The sequence below is a fragment of the Trachypithecus francoisi genome, unplaced genomic scaffold (assembly GCF_009764315.1).
Source record: "Trachypithecus francoisi isolate TF-2019V2 unplaced genomic scaffold, Tfra_2.0 Lachesis_group8, whole genome shotgun sequence".
Lineage (NCBI taxonomy): Eukaryota > Metazoa > Chordata > Mammalia > Primates > Cercopithecidae > Trachypithecus > Trachypithecus francoisi.
The window spans coordinates 120186016-120212451 of NW_022681473.1; the positions used below are offsets into that span (position 1 = coordinate 120186016).

The 26436-nt window shown below is 44.0% G+C and overlaps 1 protein-coding gene across 6 annotated transcripts in view; it reads left to right on the top strand.

Moving 5' to 3' along the window:
• NTM (neurotrimin) overlaps positions 1-26436 on the top strand; it is a 963524-nt gene that overhangs the window by 925179 nt on the left and 11909 nt on the right. For 2 of the 6 annotated variants that reach the window (XM_033204656.1, XM_033204659.1), the window contains exons 5-9: positions 9914-10048; positions 12335-12455; positions 16788-16939; positions 19929-19964; positions 25347-25379. In XM_033204656.1, coding sequence (XP_033060547.1) covers positions 9914-10048; positions 12335-12455; positions 16788-16939; positions 19929-19964; positions 25347-25379 — 477 coding nt within the window. The remainder of the gene's footprint in view (positions 1-9913; positions 10049-12334; positions 12456-16787; positions 16940-19928; positions 19965-25346; positions 25380-26436) is intronic. The other 4 variants (XM_033204658.1, XM_033204660.1, XM_033204657.1 and 1 more) reach the window with 3 other exon arrangements.

A 26436-nucleotide genomic window follows, 5' to 3' on the forward strand; every position in this document is an offset into this window, starting at 1 on the left:
CTGCACCATCACTAGAGGATGATACAGAGGATCATAGCAAGGGGGATACCAAGCCATGTGTGTCCTGGGCTCCTTTTACATCCTTTTCAGAGAGCTGTAGAATCTCTTCTTAGGGAAAACACACACCAATACACGTATGCGTAATATTATTTCCCGGTGTTCAGAACCCCTGGGGTCACAGTTCCACAATTCTCAGATTAAGAACCCCTGCTCTACAAAATGTATTGATGGCTAAATCCTAGGCTGCCCTACTTCCCAAGGCTGTTGGAATCCAGGTAGTGAAGGTGACTTCTTATCTGATCCTGAGCACGATGGTGTCGGGAGAACCTTAACCCTTTAGGAGCCTCTTAAGTCAATACAATTCCTTTAAATTAATCTGGGCGAGGAATTGAAAGCAATTAACTCCTTCAAAGTTATCAGCACTCATTATTGGCTTATATCTCCAGTGATTTAGAAAAAGAGAAAGCAAACAGCCGAGATACTGAGGCAATATGACACTGCGGAGTGCTATATTTATCCCCTGTCAATGTCTTTCAGATCAAATTGGCTGAGTTTACAAATCAAAAGCTGATTTATTTTTTTATTTTTATTTTTTTAGCAGCCATCAGCTGCACTACTGCAAATACACAGTTCCCAGACATCAAGCTGCAAACTCCAAACACCCAGCTGTGTGCTTTCTGACTTTGATATCATTATGCGTAATAGAGGGTCTGCATGCAAAATTGAGCTGACAGGCCTCCTGAGAAGGCTCACAGCAGAAGAGCACCCAACTCCAGAGCCAGCCCAGCTTCTGAAGCCACATCTGCAAAGAAAACTCATGTCATGTTGTTACGGGAAGGGATCGGTCTCAGAAATGCACAGGGCCTGGCTCTGTAGAGTACAAAGGGTTTGCTTTCTTATAATTAGACTTTAAGTTGCAGCTTCTCTTGAATATGAAGCTAATTATTATTCCCAGAAGACTTCCCTATCAAAAAATTAAGGGATTTTTTTTTCTGTTCTACATATCTATAAAATGTTACAGTTGATATATGTGTAACCTTACATATTCAACCATATACATATATTCAGTTCCAACTATCAAATGAGGTCTTAATATGTGTCAGGATCTATGATAAATGCTTTGTTGATATAAATACACACTTATGTGTGTGTACACACACACACACAGGCAATTTATACTTGGCACCAGTTTGTATGATATTTTTATTGAATCTATATTTATTACTTTGTGATAGAATCTGGTTAATAAATTAATTTAAAAAATATTCACAGCCAGGCGCAGTGGCTCACGCCTGTAATCCCAGCCCTTTGGGAGGCCAAGAAGGATGGATCAGGAGGTCAGGAGATCAAGACCATCCTGGCTAACACGGTGAAACCCCGTCTCTACTGAAAATACAAAAAAGATTATCTGGGCGTGATGGCAGGCGCCTGTAGTCCCAGCTACTCGGGAGGCTGAGGCAGGAGAATGGCGTGAACCCGGGAGGCGGAGCTTGCAGTGAGCCGAGATCCGGCCATTGCACTCCAGCCTGGGCGACCGAGCGAGACTCTGTCTCAAAAAAGCAAAACAAAACAAAACAAAAAATACTATTCATTTGCATTTCTGGCTTATGCAAAGGGCATAGTGAACATGGAAGTTGTTTGGGGAATGGGACATGGTGCAAAAGAAGGTATGGCAAGGTGGAGGAGCTCAGGAAGAAGCAGTGTCTGTGTATCCAACAGAAAGGGTATCCTGAGAAAGCAGGAGACAAGTTTCTCGGGCATAAAAGAAGTTCAGGTGAAGTAAACAGGAATCTGAGCTGACAAAGAGGCCACGTCACGGGGAAGTTGCCATATGTATACCCTACGACTTACGCACAGCTCACAAGCAGCCAGCGTGGGCCTATTTAAGAATGCTTTCTCTTCTATGATAGGAGCCACCTATTCAGAACAATTCAGCTATCCCATTTCCCAGAGATGGGCTCTATGTTTGATATCAACTGTGTGAGGCCTGTACTGCAGCATTACAACAGGCAAAAGTAGGTTGGAGCCCTTCAGAACTTTTCCTATGAAACACATCTTTTAAATTTGCCCATTTTTGGCAAGATCATCAGATTCTCTTTTCTGCCAGCCATGCTACCTGCATCCAAAGGAAATGTCAAGGAACTATGTGTAATATATATGTATGTATAAAATATATTTATATCCTTTTATTTTTATTTCTGAAACCAGAGACATTTTTTAAGCTCTCAGCAGTTCTTACCTGGGCTATGCAGCTATACCTGCTTTTTAAAAAGAAACAATCGTGAGAAATTATATTTCTTATCAATCACATCCTGTTTTAAGTGAAGAGAGTAGAGTTTTCTAGTTAAAGGATCTGTGGTGAATCCTTTGTAAGATTTATTATTATTAAGTTCCTCCTGGCAAAGAAGAGGTCTGATTATTATTTCATTTCTGAGTTGAGATGTTCTTGTATCAAGGATCATGTGTATTAAAATGTGCTAAAGCCTAATTAGGGTTTCACTAAAAATAAAGGTCACGATAGCTACCATTTCCTGAGAGCTTCCTATGTGCTAAGTACTTTACCCATATTTAGTCATTTCATGCTCACAATAATACTATAAGGTAACCTTATGTTACCCATTTTACGGAAGAGGAATCTGAAGTGCAGAGAACTGAACTGTCAGCTAGTACAGTCTATAGGGCTCCAGTGCAGAAATGCTAGAGCTCATCACTGCCTGACAGTGCAGCCATGGGAAGTGGTGCTTACAGCTGCTAGCAACTCTTCAACCACTGCTCCAGCCTAGTATCAGGCCCGCAGAAGCTATCCTACGTAGATCATTCGACATGAATGTCATATTGTGGAAACACTTTTAAACACTGATAGTTTCACCCTCTTGCAGTGGATATTGCTGTGTGGGTTATGTGGGTAGCTCACATGTCCCCAGCCTTGTCTAGCTTAGCAGCACAGGATTGCATTAATTCCATATTACTGTGCCTCTCAGCACCCATCTGCCTGCCTAGGACCCTCACTTTACCTCAGAACTGGCTCTGGTATTTCTTGGAGTCCCTGTTACATGCTTAAATACAAGTCTTCTTGTGCCACCCCCTTTGTCAGTCCCTCACATGGCCTCTGCTGCCAATTGGAGTGGGGCTGTTTTTAAGCCATATTGGTCTGTGCACTCCAGCTCACAGGACTGCACTGAGTCCTCAGGGGACCTGGTGTGAAAGAGGCCTTCCCCAATTCATCAGCAGGCCTTGACACCAGAACTCACAGTGGCACCATACACCTCTGTTCTCACACTGCTGTAAGGACATACCCAAGACTGGATAATTTATAAAGAAAAGAGATTTAATTGACTCACAGTTCCTCAGGGCTGGGGAGGCCTCAGGAAACTTACAATCAGGGCAGAAGGGGAAACCAACACTGCCTTCTTCACATGGCGGCAGGAAGAAGAATGAGTGTCCCACGAAGTGGGAAGCTCCTTATAAAACCGTCACATCTTGTGAGAACTGACTCACTATCATGAGAATGGGATGAGGGAAACCACCCCCATGATTCAGTTATCTCCACCTGGTCCCTCCCATGACATGTGGGGATTATGGTAACTACAATTCAAGATGAGATTTGGGTAGGGACACAGTCAAACCTCTAAAGTCTTTCATGAAAAGAGCTTCTTTCCTGTCTGGCCAAGCCCACTTTCTTCATCAGACCGCAAAATCAGTTCCTGAGGCTTGCACGTGTTGGTATTGAGGAAGAGGAGTCTCCCCTCTGTCTGTCTTATGTCCCAGCATCTGAGCAAAACCATGCCTTCATGCAGTCAAAACAGAAAACCTTGAATATTCACCAGCCATCATAATGGCACTAGGGGAACACAGCTGTCCTTGAGGCCAGCTTGGGTTTAATAGGAACACCTGATGCAACCTGAGATGGTGGAGAGAGCAGTGGCTGCAGAGCTGGTGCAGGACTGGAATGTCACTGCTAGTCATGGGATAGGGGCTAAATTTTAAAAATGATTCCTTCCAACTCTCCAATTCTGGGATTCTATGTTCTGTATCTTTTTCAGTTTCTGATGTCCAATGATTTTGTCTCAGCTGGTATATATGCCATGAAAATATTAAGCAAGGAGGCAGCTGTGTCTTCTCCTCTCCACTAGCTACAGCTGTACTCCTGACAAGCTTATTCTTGGGTATGATAAAAATGATCACTGTGGTTATTATTATTTTCAGTTATAACGATTTTTAATGCTCAATCTATGAAGTCACAAATGTGAGATTTTCTTTTCCAAAGGGATGTTTTGCACACAAGACAGTCTCCGTCCTTCGATTAGTTGTAAATGCTGAGATCAGCACTTTGGACAACACCAAAGGCCTGTGGGGGTGTTTGGGGGCAGGTGTGATCACATATCCAGCTTGCTTCATTTCCCTGCTTTGGTTGTCATAGCCCACTTAATGAAACATATTCCACTTAATGAAATAGCTGTATTTCCAAAAAATTGGCTGTAAAACAAATTCCTGTTAGATAAATCATACTTCTTCATTGATCTACACTTTTAAATTAAGGATGCCTTCTCCTGAAGAAATTATTGGTCCCAAAACTAAGTATAAATTATACTAAACACTCGACAAATCTTTTTAAAATCACAGATTTAAAGAAAATCTTTTCTGTTAGAACACTCATAGTGATGATATTTCCTAAAGTCAGGAAATACAATTGCTAAAGTCAGGAAAGAACAATGACTGTAAATGGTGTTGTTTTGGGAATGAAGCCACAGGAGGGTTAGGTGAGCAACAAGGGGTCTCTGACTTTTTTTCATTGAATTCAACCTGTTGTTCTGGGTCTGTCAGCCAGAAGTTAGTCAATAAGAAGTTGACAAATTTTAAAATTATGCAAACTGGTTTCCTAACTGCCTTGAGAGCCAGAGATATCCAAGACCTGGTTCCTGCTGTCAAAGGCCTTCAATCGCATTGAAAAAATAAGCCCCCTGTGTGCAGCACAAGACAGCTACTCAGAAACTTTATTACAGTTGCAGGAGCAGTGGATTGGACATCAGGAGACCTGGTGTGCTCTGTCACTGACCAGATATGTACCCACAGACTCCTCTAAGCTTCAGTTTCCCACAAGAAAAATACGAGGCTTAAGTGCAATCACTAGTTCCCAAACTGGCCTGTGCATGAGAATTTCCTAGGAAGATTATGAAAACGCCTCATCCCAGGAGATTCTGGTTTAGTGGGTATGAGTGGGACCTAAAATTCTATATTTTAAGCAACGACTCTAGTGAAATCTGCTGCAGACAGACTATGTACTAGCAGAGCAACTATGGAATTATATAACCATTAATGTCCCTTTAAGCTCTTTAATTATCTTATGATTTTAAAGACTAGAAGAACTGAATGTGCAACAATAGTGCAGAACAGCCAGAGGCACCAAGAGTTAGGAGACAAAAGGGAATGTATTAGTGTCCCATGGCTACTGTGACAAGGCACAAAAAACTGGGTGGTTTAGAATAAGAAAATTCTGCAATGCTGGAGGCTGGAAGTCAAAATCAAGTGATTGGCTGGTCCGTGCTCTCTCTGACAGTGACGGGAGAACCCTCCCTCACCTCTCCTGGCTTCTGGTATGCATTGGCCATTCCGGCATTCCTTGGCTCATAGAAGCATCACTCCAATCACATGGTCATCTTCACCCTGTGTGTCTTCACACTACCCTTTCTCTGTGCGTGTCTGCCTGAATCCCTTTTTATAAGGACACCAGTCATATTAGATGAGGGCCTACGGTAATACCTCATTTTAACTTAATCACCTTCGTAAAGACCTATTTCCAAATATAGTCACACTCTGAGGTACTGATGGTAGGACCTCAACGTATCTTTTTTGGGAGGACGTAATTGAACGCATAATAGGGTATTTGCAAGAAAGAGTTAACATTTGAAAGAAAGGTGGTATTTGCTTAGATAGACCAAGAGGGCACAGCTTTCTAGGTGACAAAAAAAAAAAAAAATCTGTGAAGAACAAATCATCATGTTGGTCCAGGATGAGAACGAGCATGGCCTGGCAGGAGAGCTGTGGCAGTGGCAGTGATGGTGTGGTAGACCAGTTGTCTAGACTAAGTTCTACAGAGGACTTCTCCTGGGCCTCTCAGGGTCCCCACTGCACTCCACGTGTTGTCTTTCACAGCAGCCCTAGAAGTAGGTAACATTATTCTGATTGTGCAGATGAAGACGTTGGGGTACAGGGGAGTTAGGAGACCGACCCCACCATGAAACTAGAGGGTAGTGAACTGGCTTTTTCTGATCCCAAACTTTTGCCTCTTAGGATGATGATCAGTTGCCTTCTTCATAGCACTCATGCAAGATAAACTTGAGTGAATAGATCAGGGCTACTTTATGGAGGGCTTTGATCTTAAGGCAGTAGAGTTTGTGTTTGATGTGACAGAAAAATAAGGAGCCATTTCTAGTGTCTGAAGAAGTGGACCATGATGAAGGGGATATTTCAGGAAGAGGAGTGTGTGATTTCCACCCGAGGATGCGTTTTCTTTACAGAAAGAAAAAGCAGACTTATAATGAGAAGCTGTTGACCATGAAGAGTTTCTTTTCATAGGGTTTTATCAAGTGGTTTGCCTCTTCCCCACTGATGTCTCTTAACCAAGAATATCCTTTAGTACTTTAAAAACTATGCTTGCTTGATTTCTTTTTACCCAATATGCTTTGTAAGTTCCTCACACTGGTGATAAAGCACCAATCACTTCATAGCCACAGCACAAATGCTTTTAAAGAAAAATTTTCCTTGTCTTATTAACTCTAGAAACTCAGATTTCAGTTTAGTGTTTTTGGGGGTTGGTTTCTTTGAGGCATCTCCTTTAAGAACCTGATTTGGTGGTTCAAAATTTATTTTGTTACGTATAAACTGACCAACTTTCTCTCTGGTTTTGCTGTATATGCCTCTAGTAGAGAAAAAGGGTGAGGAGAAAAGTGAGCATAATGACAATGAAAGCTTACATTTATTAAGCATATTACTATGTACAAGTCACTTTTTACATGCCTTACCCAACTTAATCAAAAAGTGTACATGTAATAACTGGTGAGCAATGAAGTCATTGTGGTTTCTCTGTGATTGCACATTCGGTCCAGGGAACATAGGAAGGTAGGATGAAGCCTCACTATTCTTGCAGGATGACTTGAGGAAAAATCTCCTTCCTCTGGAATTAGAAGACCGTATGCCTTCCCCAAAACTTGAGCCAGCCAATGTCCTTTCCTACACAAGATCACCTGACATAAATATACAAAACTACACATGAATTAATGTGGCAACCATGTCCCCATAGAAAAACTGATGAGTTCTCGATTTTGACTGCCTTAATATTTGTGTACCTGCATTTCAGTCCAGGTGTGTCATGCCCCAAGCAGGCCTTTCCATTTGGGTGTCCATAGGACAGGTTGGCCCCTGCAAATCTAGCTGTGGCCACAAAAGAGCACATTTGAATTATGGACGTGAAACAGATGCATGAACTTTAGCTGGAAAGCACAAGAGATCCAGAGAGCTTGTGTCTTTTTGTTTGTTTCCCTGCTTTGGTGATGTAATACACAGCTTCCCGGGAGACCTGAGGTCCCGCCCGTCCCTGCTCCGACCCTGGAGCTCAATCCAGAAACAGCTGTCCAGAGCTAATTTATTTCCTAATGCCGCGGCACTGTTAATTTATAAATTACACTGGTAATTCGAGCTATTATTAATTTCAGATGGTGTAGGGCAAGCCTAATTAAAATATGACACCAATTGCCACACATATGTACCAAGGACTACCATTTAAAATTAATGGGAATATTAAGTGTGACACTGGTCTCCGAGATGCTTGGCACAGTAATTATAGCATTCTGGCAGGGAAAGCTCTGACAAATGTAAGCCCATGGTTGGTAGCAAATAAACAATGACAACACACAAGGAATTACAGATTATTCATTGAATAAAGCTCTTCTCAATTCTTCTATCCATCCTCAAATCAAGGTTAGTACCTTTCCCCTAAAGATGCGTATCAAACAATGTTAATAAAGGCTACTGAGACCATTAGAAGTGTCTTACTGGTAGCAACTATGAGTCTATTTGGGTTAATGTTGTTTGTCATCTTCATATCCTGGTCTTTTTGGCCATGTTTTCTACTTATGAACAGGTTCCTTCTTTGTCTTATGAATTTAATATCTCTTTCTTGTTTGTTGTAATGGACATAGGCTGTTCTTTTCCTCTTCTCTGTGTATCAGAGGCAAGAAACCTTGTGTATATACATAGTGTAGTTTGCATATGGCATGAAGATGTATGAAGTGCGGCCCCAGGTTGGCCTGCTGCTGGGCAGTGGCACAGACTTATCATGGCCAAAGAGCGCTGATCAAATGGAGCAAGGCAGTGGCCCTTCTTCACAAGACCATGGTCTTGCTGTTGTTGTTGTTGTTACTGTTGTTGTGGTTATCTTGACAAAACAGTGACTTCCACACTGTCATGGAACATATACAATCATCCCTTACATACCACACACATCATCCCTTGTTGTATTGGTTTTTTACAGCTACTGTTTTCGTGCTCTGGGCCAGCGGAAACATGTGGCATTACAGAAGGGTTTTATGACCTGGAGAGAAATGTTCCTTTTTCCCTTTCTTGGGCCACTCATGTTAATACAGTTCTACACCCCCTGAAGCTGTACCTCCAGCCAGATTATAGGATTAATAACTAAACCAACAGGTGGCAGCACACGAGAGTTTCAGAGTGCTTTCCTACGTGTCTGTGTGTGAGTGTGTACATGTATCGGCATGTTCGTGTGTTAGTCTAATAGCCCTGTGACCCTGTGAGGTGTTAGGATTGTATGTATATTATGTTTGGGAAAATACTTCTCAATTGCTAGGGACAGTCTTAACTTATGCCTGTTGTCTGATAATAATCATTAATTACTAGCACCTCTTTTCCTTTTAAAGGTATCCAGGTTTAGGATGCTGTCATTCTAATTATCCTCATTTAAGAGATAAGAGAGGATAACTTGGGATATAAGCTCTAACTTTTGTTTTTCATTGTCTTTTGGCAAAGAAGCTAAGGCTCAGGTGCCTCTGGGAGAGAACTTTGAAATCTCCTGTAGCCTTAAATATCTTGGTCTTTCAATAACTGAGTGCTCATGGCCAGACATCAAGCACAGAGTCTGGTGTGTGAAGGGTTGTTATTATTACTCATAATTTTTCACTAAAGACAATGAGTCCTGCGATGATGAGGGGACTGAGTGGATTTGCAGCCGTGTCACCTGATGAATTTCTGACATGCTTACAGTTAGGCATCAAGTGCGGAGTCCCAGTGCTGATCTGTCTTTAGGATCTTGTACCTAGGAGCTCTAGCAGATCAAAGTTGAGCACGTTGATTTCTGCCTATCCAATTAATTGTCTGAGTCAGAAAACAGAAAGTTAAATTTATTATGTTAGTGTTTCTGCTGCCTTTGTGGTACGTGTGTGTGTGTGTGTAGCTGCTGGTGTGGCATTTTTAATTAATTTATGCTCAAGGATGTAGTCATAAACTTTATATTCAAGCCTCAGTCTAAGTGATACCTTGAGATCAGAAAGAGTTAAGGTGCATAACTTAGATCCCAGAGCACGACTGCTTGGTAAGATACAGGCAATGTAAATGTCAAAATTATTAATCACTTATCGGGACCAGTAATTCTCCAGGCACTGTGCTTAGTTCACTTAGAAACACAAACATTTCAGCTGTTCCACTGGGGAGCCAAGGAAAAGTTTGTGGTGCAGAGGTGTAGAAGAGACGGAGGAGGGATAATCCTCAAAATTCCTCAAAATCTGAACTTACAAGTGGCAAATTATCTGCAGACATAACCATTTTATACTTTGTTTTTTAAGTTAATATATTTGGTCTTTTTTTCCTTGTATTTCACCACACGTTACTGGTTTTTCCACAGCGGTTGGCTTTGTGAGTGAAGATGAATACTTGGAAATTCAGGGCATCACCCGGGAGCAGTCAGGGGACTACGAGTGCAGTGCCTCCAACGACGTGGCCGCGCCCGTGGTACGGAGAGTAAAGGTCACAGTGAACTGTAAGTGTTCTCACCACCACCCACCCTGCACGTGCATGAGGCTGGTCTGTTGTCACAGCCACCATCCAGAGCCCATTGGCACAGCCAGCTACTGACTTAGGGAGGGAAGAATGCAGCACCACTTCCATATTCTGCTTTCAGGAGCAACCATTTCTGACTCTAGTTTTTGACACCTCAAGGTGTCACGGTGTCACATTAAAAGAAAAAGTAGCTGAAAGTAACTGAATATAAAGCCAAACTTGACTTGCATGGCTGGGAGATCATTAAATGGCACTCAACTCATAATTTTTTAAACAAGTCTTCAAATCCAAAATTTTCCCATAATTTACCCATACAATACAGTTGTGCTGGAGCCTCTCACTGTCTAGACCAGACGTCTCCATAATGAGACAAGAAACCATGTGCTAGAGTGTAGAAGGAAGTTTAGAACTTCCATTGATGGTTCATCTATCGTATCTCATTATTTTACACTTATAGATGTGCATGGTATACATACAAATAGCTATGATATAGATCTTAGAGGATGTAACAATAAATTTGCTTATTACTAACAAAGATACAGAATCCAAAAAGTTTGAAATGCCCTGTGTGGACCCCTCATTTCCTTTCTCAGCCTTCCAGATTCTGTCTGACCTCAGTCCTACTTGAATTTCCTACCTCCTTTCACTCTTCCCTCTGGGTTCCTCATTATGTACCTTGACTTAGCTCCCTACAACATTCTGAAAGTTTTCTCTGCTGTGCACATTCCAGGAAGACTTAGGAGGAAATAGAACTCAATAACTGAATCAGCAAATGATATGACTTTTCCCTTCAAAACTCGGGTGGGGTGGAGTTAAAAGAAGGATACTTTAGCTAGGAGAATATCCAGTCTTTAAGATTTAGGTTTGTGTTACAATGTGAACCCAGTCAATATAAAGCAGTGTAAGAAGCAAGGCAATAGGTATAAAAATGCTGTCATTTTAAAAATCATATCACAAGTTTTTACAAAGGGACTTAAGAGGATTTACAGTTTATAAAGATGAACTTAAAACATAAAGAAACAGAAGCAAAGAAAAAATATGCTTAGGAAAGTGAGTGAAAGCTAGGAAAACCTCAGCACATGAAATATTACCACAAGATTGCTCGGTGCAGGTGCAGAATTTGGCTTAGCCTTGCTAAAGCAAAGAGAGAAACATCACCTGCTTTAAAATTTATGTTGTCCATAAGATAAAAGCAAATTAGTTGCTTGGGAGAAACGCTGCTTTCCCTGGTATTGAGACCCTAGAGAAAATTCTCTTCAGGGTCTGCACAAATAGAGCACTTTGAGAGAGAGTCAGCAACATCATGTACAATATTTCTGCATTAAATAGAATAGCCAGTTTATTGTGGCTGTTTTTCATAATGCCCTGTAATATAAACTGTTAGAATGTGAAGGGTAGTTCAGGAAAGACTTCAGATGAATGCAGACCAAGTGCGTAGGCCTAGTGTGGTCACCTGCTCTGACTTGATTCAGGGATCTGTTTTAGAATACCAAGAATGACTCATCTGTATATCCTTCAGGCAATTCTCCTTGAATATTATTTCTTGCAACTGAGCTTTTGATGGGAATTGAATAGTTCGAGGTTATATACTTTTGGCAAGAACCTGGTGTGCAGAAATTCTAGAAGGCTGATTAAAGGAGCTGACTGTCAACCCTTGGAGTGTAGGGTTGATGGGCTGGCATCATCCTATGAAAGTTAAAAAGTTTAAACAGAAAATGCTTGAGTACATGGTCATTTCAACTCTGTACAGAGGAGAACAAAAGCAACACATGAAAGGAAGACCCAGCTTTTTCTTAGAGCAGCATCAAAAATATTTTTATTCTCTGGTACAATTTGTGTAGCAATTTTACTGTCTAAGTAAGCAGAGCCAGGACAGAGAATGAGAAACAAAATCAACAAAGGAAGCAGCCTTCTTCATTTTAAAATGCATTTTAAAATGCTGTAGGTCAGGTGCAGCGCCCTGTAATCCCAGCACTTTTGGAGGCCGAGGCGAGCAGATCACCTGAAGTCAGGAGCTGGAGACCAGCCTGGCCAATACCGTGAAACCCCATCTCTACTAAAAATACAGAAATTAGCCGGGCGTGGTGCCGTGCACCTGTAATCCCAACTACTTGGGAAGCTGATGCAGGAGAATCGCTTGAACCCAGGAGACGGAAACTGCAGTGAGCCAAGATCGTGCCACTCGCATTCCAGCCTGGGCTACAAGTGCGAGACTCCATCTCAAAAAAAAAAAAAAAAAAAGCTGTGAGACATCTTCTTTCTGCAGATCCACCATACATTTCAGAAGCCAAGGGTACGGGGGTCCCCGTGGGACAAAAGGGGACACTGCAGTGTGAAGCCTCAGCAGTCCCGTCAGCAGAATTCCAGTGGTACAAGGATGACAAGAGGTAAAGCTTCCTTCTTTCCTCTCCCACCCCCACCCCCATCTCCAGAAGAAACTTTTCCAGGGTCCTGATTCCAGACGGTTGCAAATGAACTCTATAAAATCCTCTTCTGAACTTCTCCTCTCTATAGGAGGCAAATGTGCAAAGAAGTCTTTTCTTAACATTAATGGATTTCAGCTGCGTTTTTAATGTCATCATGCAGAATTATCACTGGCCAACCAACAGATCTGACAGGTAACTGTTTTTAGGAAAGCAAAATCGCAAAGGAAAGGCCACCAGGAGCATTGGAAGGCCTGTGAATTTTTTACAGGCCAAGAACATAACGTGTTCTGCCTGAAGCTATTTTTACCACATTCTCAGGCTTGCGTGAAGGAGTTAGGAAGGCTCACGGGGCCCTGGGAGTGGCTAAGAAGTTAGCTGCAGCTAGCAGGTCTCCCCTCCTGTTCCAGACACTATCAGTAGCGTTGTATAAGAGTCCATGACCCAATTTAGCCCTCCCTTTGTGCCCAAGTTGTTCTTTTACTGTAGGAGAAAAGAGAAGGGACTATTCCCTTCCTTCCCATTGTCACGGCTGTCGTCGGGATATTTGTTGTGAGTCACTGAAGATGATCATTTTGAGGTGTCATCAAATGGCATATCAGTGCAGGGATCAGTAGCTCAGTACAGCCAGCACCATGGCAATTGCTGTTATCAAAGAGCCACTTTAAGGGGGATGAACAATGGAAAATGGGCAAGAGCTGTCTGTGTTCAGAACATTTTCATTGAAAAAGAGGTGGTGGTGTAGGGATGCAAGAGAGTCCTGAGGTGTATGTGGGGTGCAGTAAGAGCAAGGAGTGAGGGAGGCCAGGAAGCTGAGAAGGAAAAACACTGAAGAGGTCATTCTGAGAAGGGGAGCAGCGTGAGAAACCGCAGGCCAGGGGCGAGTGAATGGCCGCCCACACTGTGTGCGCATCTTCCGCAGGCCTTGGCTTTCTTTCCTTGTGAGGTCAGTCAGACACCAAAAGCTCTTTCTGGTCTCTAGATCGAAAATTGAATTTTGGTTAGAACCTTGTCAGTCAGTTGTAAGATTCACTGTGTCTTATCATAATCCTCCCAAATGAAAAGCAGTGTTTTGTTTTAAAAAAAAAAAAAAAAAAAATTTAAGGACACATTCTGGCAGCTTCTAGTGAGGTGTATTATATTCATCTAGCCCATTTTACAGATGAAAGAACTAAGACACAAAGAGGAAAAACAAACTCACAAAGAAAAACAAGAAATAAGCTGGCTTTCCCCTTCTTCCAAGAAAGAAGAATCAAGCAGAATGGAGTGTGTTTTTCTGATAAATATGGTAACCTTACTTAGAAATTCTCTTTCACTTATCCATTCCCTCTTTGACCTTTTTATTGTACAAAGAAGTAAACTGAGGCATAACAATTAATTATTGAACCAAACCAAACCAAAAACCTGTTGAGCTATGGGGTCAGTTTCCAAATCTTCAGTTGTCTAGGTCTTAGTGAAAAGTCATCAGCAGCACCCTATTATTCCAATTCTTTATTAGAGAAAAATAGAAAAAGAAATATTTAGGGGAAAGCAAACTCTTGGAGGAAAGTAAAGCAAAAGTGGCCAATGGCGAGTAAAAGGATGAGAGAGCTCCCCTCTGTGCGGCATCGGTGGTCACAATAGACAGCTCTCCCTGCCACCATTTACCCAGGAGGAGAGAGTGGGCTGGCAGGGCCAGGGATGGTCTTCAGAGGCCCCTGGCTCAGGCAGCTTTGTTTCTGTCTTTCAGTTCTTCTGATGGCCTCTCCTTTTCTCCCCTTTCCATTTAGTTTAGTCAGTTTTCCCTTTGCTGCACATGTATGCGTTTATTTCCAGTGTGCTGGCATGAGACAGGGCTGTCTTTCCTCCTGGCACCCAGCTCAGCTGCAGCATCCCTGCCTCTGAGGTCCTGATCACAGCCCATTGGGTCTGCCAGGCAGGTCTCCCAAGGCATATTGTGTCTGCCCTGGGGGAAGGCCGGCTCTAGCCCATCTCCCGTTTTCAGTGAGATGAGCAGACTTCCAAGGCAGAGTAAAGGGAACTGTGTGGTGAGGACAGGCAGCTTTCCCAAGAGTTAGGTAAGAAGTCTTCTGGCTACATGCTAGAATGACTCAACCGCATGCTATTGTGTGTGTTATCCAACAAAGGAAGAGGAAACGCTACACCTACGGAAGGCCACCCATCCAACAGGGGCATTGGCCAATGAAAAGCCCACAACTTTCATAAGAAACTGAGGCCTGGGAGCAGTGCGGGAGGGAGGGGATGTGTACCCGCCCAGAGAAGGCAAGTGTGTCCTCCCAGGAGCTGCAAAGCCTGCAAAGTGCTGCTGGCCCCCTGTGCTGTTTTTAGCTAAAGACATTTCAGAGCTGTCAAGCAGGAACCTATTTCCAGTTAAGTCTCTCCCAACTGCAGAGCTGAAATCTCATTCACAGTTTGGTTATGATGGGAAAGCTTCCTCCTCGTGGTGGAGGAATGGTGTCAAAATGGCCAGTGGGATCAATCAGCCTGACTTGCTCACAGAATCCTCCTGGTGAGTGGTATGGACAGCACCCCCTAGAGGATCAATGTGTACATAACAAGCTGGAAATGTAAAATTGGCCTCTGGCTGCACAGTCGGATGCCTCATTCCATTTGGACAGTGCTAGCATTTTAATGAAGTTGTGGACTCAGGCCAGTTCATTGCCCCTAGCTTTTGGAGAGAAAGGTTCCCAGAGGAACATCTACATAATGAAAAGCAAGGCAAGTCTGTCCAACCTATCTTCTGACTTCCCTGGAGGCAGATGTTGGGTGAGAACTCCAGCGAGAACCCGCCTCTCTTTTCTGATCAAGGTTACTGTAAGTTGCAGGAGTGGAGAAAATTATTCTGTAATCCCACAGAGACAGGTCTTCAGAAAAAGCAGCTGCCCTCTATGCCAAAACATGCTGTGACCCAGGGATGGGCAAGAGTTATCTATGTCTAACTCTATAGAAATACATTGTACTGATACCATTGTATGGTCCACAAAGCATTTCCTCATCATTGTCTCAGTGCTTTACTTTCTCTTTCTGCCTTGAGTACTGTTTTTTTCAGTAGCATCCATTTGCCCCAAAGCATGTCCCCTGAATCTTTTCCAGTATGCTCCCACCATGACATTGTCTGCTCACTATAAGTTGTGCTCCAGCCAGGCCCTAAACAAGAAACTTAGCTTTGTGTCCATATTCCCTGAGATCCTTCATCAAGAAGGGATTTTTGCCTCAAGAGTATTCATCTTTCCCATAGCATAGGATCAGCTTCAGGGCAAGGATTACAAATTGTTTCAGGGAAAGTAAAAGGTTGGCTTAAAGTTCATTCTAAGAAATGAACATTTCAGAATCTTGCAAAGGAGGGTAGGTGGTATCCATGATTGCCATAGGAATTGCTGTTAACAGCCTCCTGAGTATTAAGACACATGCCTACTGACTCCAACAGCAACTTTCTCCTTACCCTTTTATCTGCCCGGTAATAACATCCATGGTTCTAATTAGCATACCTCACTTCCCCCAACTAACTCCCTGTGGCATTTCTTTAGTGGCCCCTAGACCAATGCAATCCTCGTGGCTTACTGGGCTGCCATTGTGGAGGTCAGGGAGACTGTCCTGGCTCTAAAGGGACATATTCTTAGGAACCTCTAATCCCTCCAGACTAATCCTCTGTAATAGTCTGGGCAGATCACTCCTCCCAAGCCCTTCAGAGTCCCCTGATGAGAAAATGATGATTTTTCTCCTCTTCATAGCCAAAAAATTAAGTATTATCTATACAATGCCTCTGGTGCTTCAGGAGAAATTAGATTACCAGGTACTTGAAAAACATTTCTCTTTCAAATTCTTCAGGTGGCTCTTCTCTCAGAAGTTTGAGTTTTTCATTGGCATGGTTGTCATCATCACCATCACCATCTTGGTTATCACCATCATCATCATCAAGTCCACACTTCTGAGCACCTACTATGTGAATCATATTGTTCTGAATGCCACACAGCTGGCAGGGGGTATTTGTTGTGGTGTTGCTGTCAGGCTACAAAGCAAGGATGAGAGGCTAGGAAGATCAGATGTTCTGGCAGGAGTGCCCCTAGGCACATGTGTGAAAATCAAGAAACACGTGTCACTCACTGTGTGTGAACTACTACTGCCTTATGGTGTGGTTGAGTGGATCAAATAGCGGTTATAATGATGTCAGAAGCGGGGCAAGGAGAAGATCACGAATCCCGGGGCCTACCTTCTTCCTATGAGGACACATAACCATCTTGTTTTCTTCTTCTTCTTTTTTTTTTTTTTTTTTTTTTTGGCTCTTGTTTCTCTCAGACTGATTGAAGGAAAGAAAGGAGTGAAAGTGGAAAACAGACCTTTCCTCTCAAAACTCATCTTCTTCAATGTCTCTGAACATGACTATGGGAACTACACTTGCGTGGCCTCCAACAAGCTGGGTCACACCAATGCCAGCATCATGCTATTTGGTGAGACTGTGCTCTGAGCTGGGCAAGAAGAGGGGAGAGGGTGCAGAAAGGGAGAGCTGGGTGGGAGGGCCCCTTAAGGCCAGCGTCAGACGTTCGCAGGGTAGCAGTGGACACGGAGAGGGAGAAAAAAAAAGAGAGACACAGAAAAAATGGAGAGAGAGAAAAAAAGAGGGAGACAGAGAGACAGTGAGAGACAGAGATAGAGAGACACAGGGAGGAGGCAGAGAGAGACAGAGACAGAAAGAGAAAGAACAAGAGAGACAGAGACAGACAGTGGACATGTATACAAAGTAGTATATGTATAGAACATGTATAAAAGTAGATCTCAGAAGTGGGAAAAGGAAAACGAAAAAGAATGTTTATGTTTCATTCTATAATGGAAAAGATCCTGAGACGGGAGAAAAAGACTTTGGAATGCCAAAAATGACATTGGATTTTTTTTTTTTCTCAGTGATGGCTCCTAAACTGACTCAGGGAATTGTAATTGGGTAAAATAGTCAAGAACTCAGAGGGGAACGTTTGCTATTTCAGTCTTTGCTCACTGGCTTAGTGTAAAATTTTCCCTTTTCCAAAACTGTTTCCAGTCGCTAGGATGTGAAGGGCCCCGCCTTCGTCACCTATCTGGCTACTGTATTGATATCAGAAGCAAGTGAGCGAGCTCCCTTGTAAACTCTGATGCCTGCCCCTATGAGCAGAGAGCTGTGCAGAAGGGAGCCTGCCATCCTGACGGTGCCACCAGGCAGGGCTCCAGGCCTCTCATGATGAATGCAGATTCTCCCTACAGGCCACAGGATTAAATTCCGGTTGGCTTTTGGGCAAATCCCTCCATACTCCATCAAGTTCTTTGAGCTTGAGATTTTTCAAATCTGTTCCCCCAATCCCTCATGTTAACAAGCACTCTTGAATGTGATGGGGAAGTAAGGGGAGGCATTTGACAGATAATTTGCAAGAACACAAATTCCTCGTATTCTGAGAACTTTGGGATAATCCCACAACCCAGCCACGTGCCCTCGGTGATAGCGTATGTGGCTTGCTCCGAATCACGAGCCTGCGCTGCTTCACCACAGGATCTCTGCTTGCCCATTACATCCTCCCGCATTCTACGCGGCACAAATAGTAAAGCCAGCTTTATCTGAGAGGGCTGGGAAGGAGAAAGCCGCCCTTGATCCCCGAGCCAGTGGCTGGGAATGGGCAGAGCTGTGAGTTGAGTGATGGATGTGTCTGGCATCTCTCACACAGGGATGACAAGTGCCCCTTGCATTTGTCAGGCCTTTTTGCTTTTTTGGCAGGCGTCTGTCTGCATGAACAGAGACCAGGATTAGGAAGGAACAGACCCCTCCTTCCCTCACCTTGCAAATCTAAGGCTCCCCCTCAGTTTCCCATTAACCCCTCCCAAGTCCTGCTCTCTGCTCACAGCAGTCCTTGTCCTCACAGGAGTAGCCTTCTCCCCCGCTCCCCCACTTTGACCTACTCTTTCCTGACTTGGTTGCGTGAAATGGTTCAGCCATTGGCTTGATCACGATTGTCTATTTCCCCAGCTTCTTCCCCTTAAGCCATCTCAGGATGAGAATAGGGAGAAGCAGCAAACAGTTCTCCTAAGAGTTGAATAGATGGCGTTTATAACAAGGAAAGCAGTGGAGGGTGGGTCATAAATATGCTCTTTTCAGCAGGCACACGTGTAGCAATTACAATGTCTACTTCCCGTGCCCCCCTGCCCTACGGGTCTATCAGCATCTGCCCTGTGCCTCCTTTGGGACATTTCTACCATGGCCAGCTCTCTGGAGTCCAGGGTTTTCTGAAAAGGACATGAAAAAGTGAGAGTATATATTCAAATATGTTTAGAAAGACTGGGTCACACCAAGATGAGTGGGGTACATATGGGGATGTCCTTTAATGCCAGAAGTCTCAGAACCTTAACATGCTAAATCTCTAGGGGAGAAAAAGTTTGCAGCACATTTCAGTCAGAAACCAATTTAATTTGTTAGCTTCAATTGAGAGATCATTCATGAGGAGCCCATCGCTAGAAATGCTGCCTGGGTAACATAGTTCTGTGGAGCTCGCAACCCCCATTCCTGTGTGAGAGGAGTATTTGCAGCCAATAGTCCAGACGTTGTTGTGGCTCCTAGGTTCATTAATGAGGCTCATTGTCAATGAGGTCTTTTGACAAATATGAATTTATTAGGGAATCTTCCATGTCAGTTTCCATTAAAAGCCAGCAAGCACACTTGGGGCAGGTTGGAAAGCAGCATGTACTTTTTGTGAATACACAAACTTCTTGATGAAGTTTATTCTCCTGTGGCATTACAGAAAGGCAGCAAAATTATCATCATTTTGCCACCAACTTGTGCATAAACTGCACGCTGTCTCCACGTGGCCTAGACATTGAGAAGTGAGGAATTCTGCTGCAAGAGACCGTAGTCCGGCAGTCTGGGAATACTGAAGCCAGATAGGAGCAGGTTAGTCCTTCCCGTCACAAGCACCTGGTGTCTAAGGTTACAGGGCTTGCAGGGACCTCTGAGAGTTCTGCTCCCACACTCCTGAATCACGGTGCTCTGGGGAGCTTGATCCTACCATGGTGCCAAGGGCAAAAATTCCTGAACTTGGTGTCCTAAGATGAAACAACAAAGGTGGGGAAGTAGGAAACAAGTCTCTCATCCGGAAAGAAACTGTAGTCCTTTGTTATCCAGTCGGTAGCTTGGCTCAGCGTGAGCTAAGAGTGAATCTGACTGCACCAGAAAATGTTTGGCATAACCAGCTCCCTGCCTTCCCAGCCATAGCATTCAATATGGAAACATAAAGCATGTCAGCGTTTCTCTTGCCGCACCTTGTCCTACCGCCTTTGGTTTCTGTCTTTCTTGTTTTTATATATTCCCCCAGAAATGTCTGTGAAAGGCAGTATACAAACTATATATGACAAATATATAGCACTGTATATAATATATGTGTTTGTTCTCATTTTTCTCTCCTGTGTGTCCCTCAACTGATTTAGAACTAAATGAGCCTACGCGCTCAACTTTGTTGCAAGGTCAGTATCTTCCTTGCTTTATGTTTTCTCTCCCCTTCCCTCTATCCCAGAGCCCCCCTTCCCCACTCCCTATCCCCTGCTGTGTATTACCTGTGTCTGTAAAGTGTCTTAGAGGATGTGGAAGGCTAGTGAAGGAGGTGATTGGGAGCCAGGGAGACTTCAAGCTCCCTTCGCTCTGCTCATCCCTTGCTCATACTCCCCCAGGAGGGCTGGGAGGGGGAAAGAAAGAAAAGTATCGTTAAATTATCCAAGCCCAGAGATCAGCACAAAGGCAAAGCGTAGAGAGTGAGTCTGGGACCCATAGGAAGACCTACTTCAACCAACTGAGCAGTTTTCGTGAAAAGGGTCTTATTGAGGGTCCCCTCAGCAGCGGAATCAGACACCAAGCACACAATGATTCAGATATTCTGTCAAATGCATCAACTGGCTCACGAAGTTCTCCAAAGGAGGAAGATAGGCATGGCGTTGCATGAGTGGTTGCCAATACGCAGTGATCTCTAGTTTAGGGCTGGCATTTAGTGGTTCTTTGGTCTTGGGCAACTCACTAAGCCTTATTTAGACTCAATTTCCTCCTCTCTACAATACAGTTGATCTGCCTTATCCACCTTACAGAGTTGTTCCAACAGTCAATGGAGAATGCATATTACAGAGGCTTTGAAAACTCTGAGGTGCGTGTTGAATCTCCAGACGTAAACTGAAAGACAAGGATGCCCCTCGGTGGAACATCACAGGGTGTCCTTCACTCATTTCTCAGCCCCTTCTCCACAGTCCCTTTACATCCCCTTCCACTTACAGCCCTCCTCTGCGAATATCTCCTGCATCTCTTGCCTGTCTTTGCACATCCCTTCCAATTTTCTCACTAACCTAGAATGAGTGACTCATTAAGACTATGACTAAGCATCCAAGCAAGCAGTGGAATAAAATGTGTGTCACGTGCACTGCTCTCACCCTAAGGACAGTGCTGACCACAGCAGTAGCCTTTCAGGAAGGCAGCTGTGAAGCCAGGGAGGGGAATGCTTCTCCCACCTTCCACCCCAATCCCCTGACCTCCTCTCCCCACCTCACCCCACACCACCCTGTTCATCTCCTCACATTCTGGCCTTGCAAACTGTTATCGGAGGATGGCTGTAGACTTCGGAGGTGAAGGGGTAGATGAAAAGAAATGCATTACTTGGGAAGCGCTTGACAGATGAAAAAAAGTACCTTTCTCATGGAAAGAGAGAGGGCTGCATTACTCACTTAGTGATGTACAGCACCACAGTGATGAGCCACGAGCAAGAAAATGAAACAAAGAAATAGAAAGGAAAAGTGTCAATAGACTTACTCAGATTCAACCTATGATTCAACTTGTGTTTATTGAACCCTCCATGTGAGTGTATTCACAGACATGAAATAGAGAGCAGTAGAAAAGTGGGTAACATACAGTACCAGCGAAGTGAGAGAGCCTGGAGCATGGGCATGCATTGCTATGGCTATGCTTTTGGAAGGACTGAGTTAGTTCTGACAACTGAGATCTTCATTCGCAGAGGAAATTGGAGCTTTTGAAACTCAGGTAGGGGCTTTTAAAAGAGAGTATTTAACGGAAGGTGTACTCAACTCACAGAGAGAACATCATCCCATACCAAAGTCAACCGCAGGAAAACCAACCAGAAACACAAACGAAAGCAAACGGGTTACTTTGCCTGGTCACTGAGCAGGGGACAAGGAGCAAGAGACATTATTTTTGGCCCCATCTGCTGAGACAAAGCTGAGCTGCTCCCTTCTCTCCTGTGAACTGATGACTGGGTGGAAGGCTTTCTTTGCCAACTTGCTGATTCTTTGGATGTCCTCAACCCCTCTTCTCAGCAACCTTCTTGGGTGTAGGAGAATGGGTCAGCGAAGAAGACTGTGGACATCTAAAACATTCTGACCATTGGATTAGTGCAGTCTTCAGTAGAGCTGCTGGACTCTTTAGAGAAGACAGCCCTTGCACCTGGGCTCATTTACCGCACTCACGTGTTCATTCCCCCACCTCGTTTGCTAGTCTTCGATGCGATAGAGAGCTATGTATTTTCTCAGGAAATACCCTCCAAGTTATACTCACCTTACCTCGGAAATACCAGGAGAGATTTATATGAATGCGTTGATTTCCACTGACAGAGTACACTTGGCTTTAAGAGAAGTTCAAAGCTATTTTGCTAACCAATATCTGGATGGACTAGAAGTATTTTGATAAGAGAATTTCGTTCTTCCTCAGCATTTTCTGCCGCCATTTAAGTATTTTTCTGCTTCCCTTTTGCAAACAAAACAGATTGCATGTCACCTCTCCTATTAATATTTGGTGGTGCAGGACTCTCACAGTGATAAATAAGGACTCAAGGATGTTCCACCATCCCTCACTGAACTTCTGCACAGGAAAGTACACTCAGGCCACAGTGCAAACTCAGCGGCTCCGTGGCTGTTCATTTTCCACCCACTGGCCCTTTGTCTTTTATCTTCTAGGCATTAAGTCAGATTTGATGGTATCAGTGGGCTGGGAAAGATTGGCTGATTAATGTCTGTAAACCTCACAGTGACCATCAAAGCAATTTATTAAAGAATAGGGGACTAAAGTAAACTCTGTATATCAGAAAGAAACTATTGCAGCAGAAGAGGTTATTAGTTCTTCCCTGCAGAGGATTAAAGACAGTTAATTAGGTCAAGTCATCCAGTAGTTAAGCATTTCTATGGTATGTGTGTGTCTAGATAACAGAAGGTACAAAAGAAACAAAAGTCCCTCACCCTCTTGCTAGAAGGTTTGCATATCCATCTTCACATGAAACCAGCCCTCCTCTGCCCATTGGAGCCAGACAACAGCCCTTTGCTTAACTGGACACTCGGATTCAGCCAAATTAGCTTTGCTGGCAAAAAATATAACTTTCTGGATTGAGCAGACATTGAATATTGACTTAGAGTTGGGGTGGGAGGATTCTTTTCACTGTTGTTTTCTTCTTTTTTTTTTTCCCCTTTCCCCCTTCCCCTTTCCTCTCTCCCTTTCTTCCTTCCTGTCTCCCTCCCTTTCTTCCTTCCTCCTTCCCTCCCTTCCTTTCTTTCTTCCTTCCTTCCTTCCATCATTCTTTCTTTTCAACATATTTTCCTACCCTCCCTGACCTATTGTTAATGTACCATTAACAAAGAGATCAATTAAGTTTCAGTTAAAGCCTTGGTGTGGAAAATGCATGCTTGACACGCTTGAATTTTTGGGGATTGTTTATGTTCCTGATAGTCAAGATGTTACTCAAAGACTTGAGCTTATGGGCACCATTAGCTTTGATGGCTCAAGCAAGGCTCCTGTTTCTGGAAACGGGACACAACACACACTGGACAGAAGCATGTCAAGCATGGCATAGAGGGCAGTACCAGCATGTCTTCTTAGTACCAAAGCAAGGGGGGTGGACTGGAATGAGCATGATGGGTGTAGAGTATATATGAAAATATCCTGGCATTTCCACCTCATTGTGGTGGGGTAGAAGTGGTATCAAAAGGACACTCTAGTTGACCAGAAGGGTTGAAGAGTTGTTGCCTGGAAAAGCCCAAGGATGAGTTCTAGCTAAAGTCAAAGATGAGCGTCAAATTGTTTTTTACTTATGAGGACACTAAAAAGAGTTGGCCATCTTTCAAGTAGTGTGTGTTGGAGATTCAGATGAAGAGGAAAAAAAAACCCATCTGGATGGAATAATTAAGCTGAAGTTTTTGGGGGAGTCTTTGTTTATAGAAAACCTCTGGTATTTCCAGCAGGAACTTGTGCTTTCAATGCATTCTTCTTTCTGATAATCTCAACTGCCAGGTGAAAGCTCTTCTGGGGTCCTTCCTCCAGCACAGTCTGAACCAGCACCCACATCATTCTCTGGATGAGCACCCCCAAACTGCTTGTGGTTTGGGGTAGAAGTTTTATGACTACTTTATCTCCTGCAGTCTGTCTTCAGTCCATCCTTCCTCCTTCCAGTTATCTTTTTTCTTGGCACAGAGAGGCTCAAAAATCACTGGTACCTAAATAAGATAATTAATGAAAATAGCCCCGCCCCATCCTTAGCTTCTGAACTTGTTTCTGGGGCCCAGCAAGCCCTTCAAGGGACCGTCCTTGTTAAATGCACAGGCAACATGGCATCGTCACCCCTGGCTTTTCCCTACCATCCTGTTGTACATCAGATATTTTCTCAATCACAAAACTTTTGATTGTAGATGAACCCTTTCCCTCTTTGTACCTTCAGAGTGGCTTCTCAGGGTCGCTAATGCCCACTTAAATCAAGAGGGATATCATGTGTCAGGTGATTTTAAAGAATAGATTGAGGGCATGAATGCACAGGTATGTATTCATCTGACTTTGAGCAAATGTTTTAGTTGCTTTTAGGATGAGTTATATCTAGGTTGTCTGTCTGTGTGCGAGGACCTTTGCACAGAGAACATAGACTCCCAAGGTATCACTTTGATGCAAAAAGCTTTAGTGTCATTTTCCATCCTCTCTGTATCCAGGGTGAACAACAAAGAGGGAAGTAAAAGATTAGAGATCATTCCAAATTCAGGCCAGACAAGGCATCTACTATCCACAGAAAAGGTGGAGAGGCTCTGTAGGTTGTTCTGAGAGCTGAAGCTGGTGAAATGGAGATCTTTCACAGTCTAGGCAGCAGAGAGGGGCCAGGATCCCAGCATTTCTACAGGGAGGTCCTAGCAAGTGCAACTGTAGCAGCACAGCACGGGTGTGGGTCATAGCCGCAGGGTGCCCCAGAGAGATGAAGCCCTGTGGAACCAGCTTGGTATTGTCCAACTCTTCAAGAGAAGTCAGATATCAGTGGTTTGGGCTCCTCTGGAACATGGAAGCTAACTCACTAGTGTTTCTAAATGCATAGGTAAACGCCAGTCAGACTTTTGCATTTCAAATACAGCATGAGCACCTACATTCGAATGCTGTAGTATAAATCCATAGGCAGCAATCAACTTTATACGTAAGGCCTAGAGGCTTCAACTAATTAGAGGATAGCCTGATGACCAAAGAAAGAAAGTTTTTGTACAAAGGAGATTTGGTTTGGTGCCTCAGGCTCCAAAGGTGCAGCTGTGTCACCTGCTAAAATCAGGCGGACATCTTGGCTCTGCTTCCGTCTGTGGTCCAACCTGACTGTCATTCACATCCTTCTCCAGCAACCTGCACACCCTTTGTGGCAACTGGCTGCCCAAGTAAACCAGAAAACCAGAGGGGGTCATAGAGGAGGGCTGGGCAGTGGTCAGGACAGCAAGGGACGCGTGGAAGAGGCCCAGGGACACTGCTGCGCCAGGAGCGCCAGCTTCTTCCTGAAATCATCTGAGGGCAAAGTGAGCACCTCCGTCTGCTTTTGACCTTAACAGTGGCTTGTTTTTAATTTCTTTTAGAAGTGAAAACTACAGCCCTGACCCCTTGGAAAGGTTTGTATATTTTTCAGACAGCTGCTGCTTTGGTGGGTGTGGGGTATGTAAAACTCTTCACCTTCCTCCCAGATGCCTTCTTTCCTGAGCTAACTCCAGGAAGCAGCGCAGAGGGAACCCTCCCCTGACCTTGAGCCACCTCCGTGTCAATTTAGATTAACCCTATCCCCTAGGACATCCAATCCTTCCTGGGTAGATCCCACTTGCAGCAGCCTAACTTCTCTTTGCTGGCGGCACTAATGAGCACCTGTCAGCCCAGAATAGCTCCATCTCTGGGCTTCTCTGCACCAGACCTGCCTCTTTCCTCACACACGGATGCTCTAATGCAGCAATCTTCTTAGACCTTGGCCCTGCATGCTGCCCTTGCTTTCGCCATTCTTTCTATGTCTCTAACTTGGAGCTGGAAGGGGAGTGGCGGCGGGGAGGGGAAGATGGGAGGAAGGGGGAGGTTCTTGGGTGAGTCACTTGGCTACGAATAAAATACATCTTATTTGAAGCTTTCATTCCTGCCAGATGTTTCCGATGGATAATTGACACTCATCACAGTTCTCTGGGACCCTAACTGTCCTGGTAATTAGTCTCTTTAGGCCTCCGCAGCTCTCTAATGAGATAGAGGCAATAAACGCATTCACTGTGGAGTGGAGGCGTGGCTGGATGAAGAATGGAGGCCTCATCTGCATGGCCCATGTCACCAGGCAGATGGGCTGAGCTGCCGCTCTGGCCCACACTGGCTTTGAGAGGGCCTTGATCCCAGGGTGCTGTGTTCCATGCCCGCCTGGACCTAAGGTCTTCATCTCATGGAATCCTTCCACATAGCATTCATTCAGTGTGGGATGGCCTGCGGGAAGCAGTCCAGCGGCACACCTGCGTTTCTCACCTTAACGTGTACCCAGGTGGAGCAGACCACGCAGCCACACTGTTCTCTTTATTCTCTGAAGATGCATCTCTGAGATACTGGGAAGATGGTTGCATTTGAAGACAGAAGTCAGGGGACTTGGGAAAGCCACTTAAGCTCCCTGAAGTTGTTTCCACATGTTAGAAAGGGAGATAACAATTC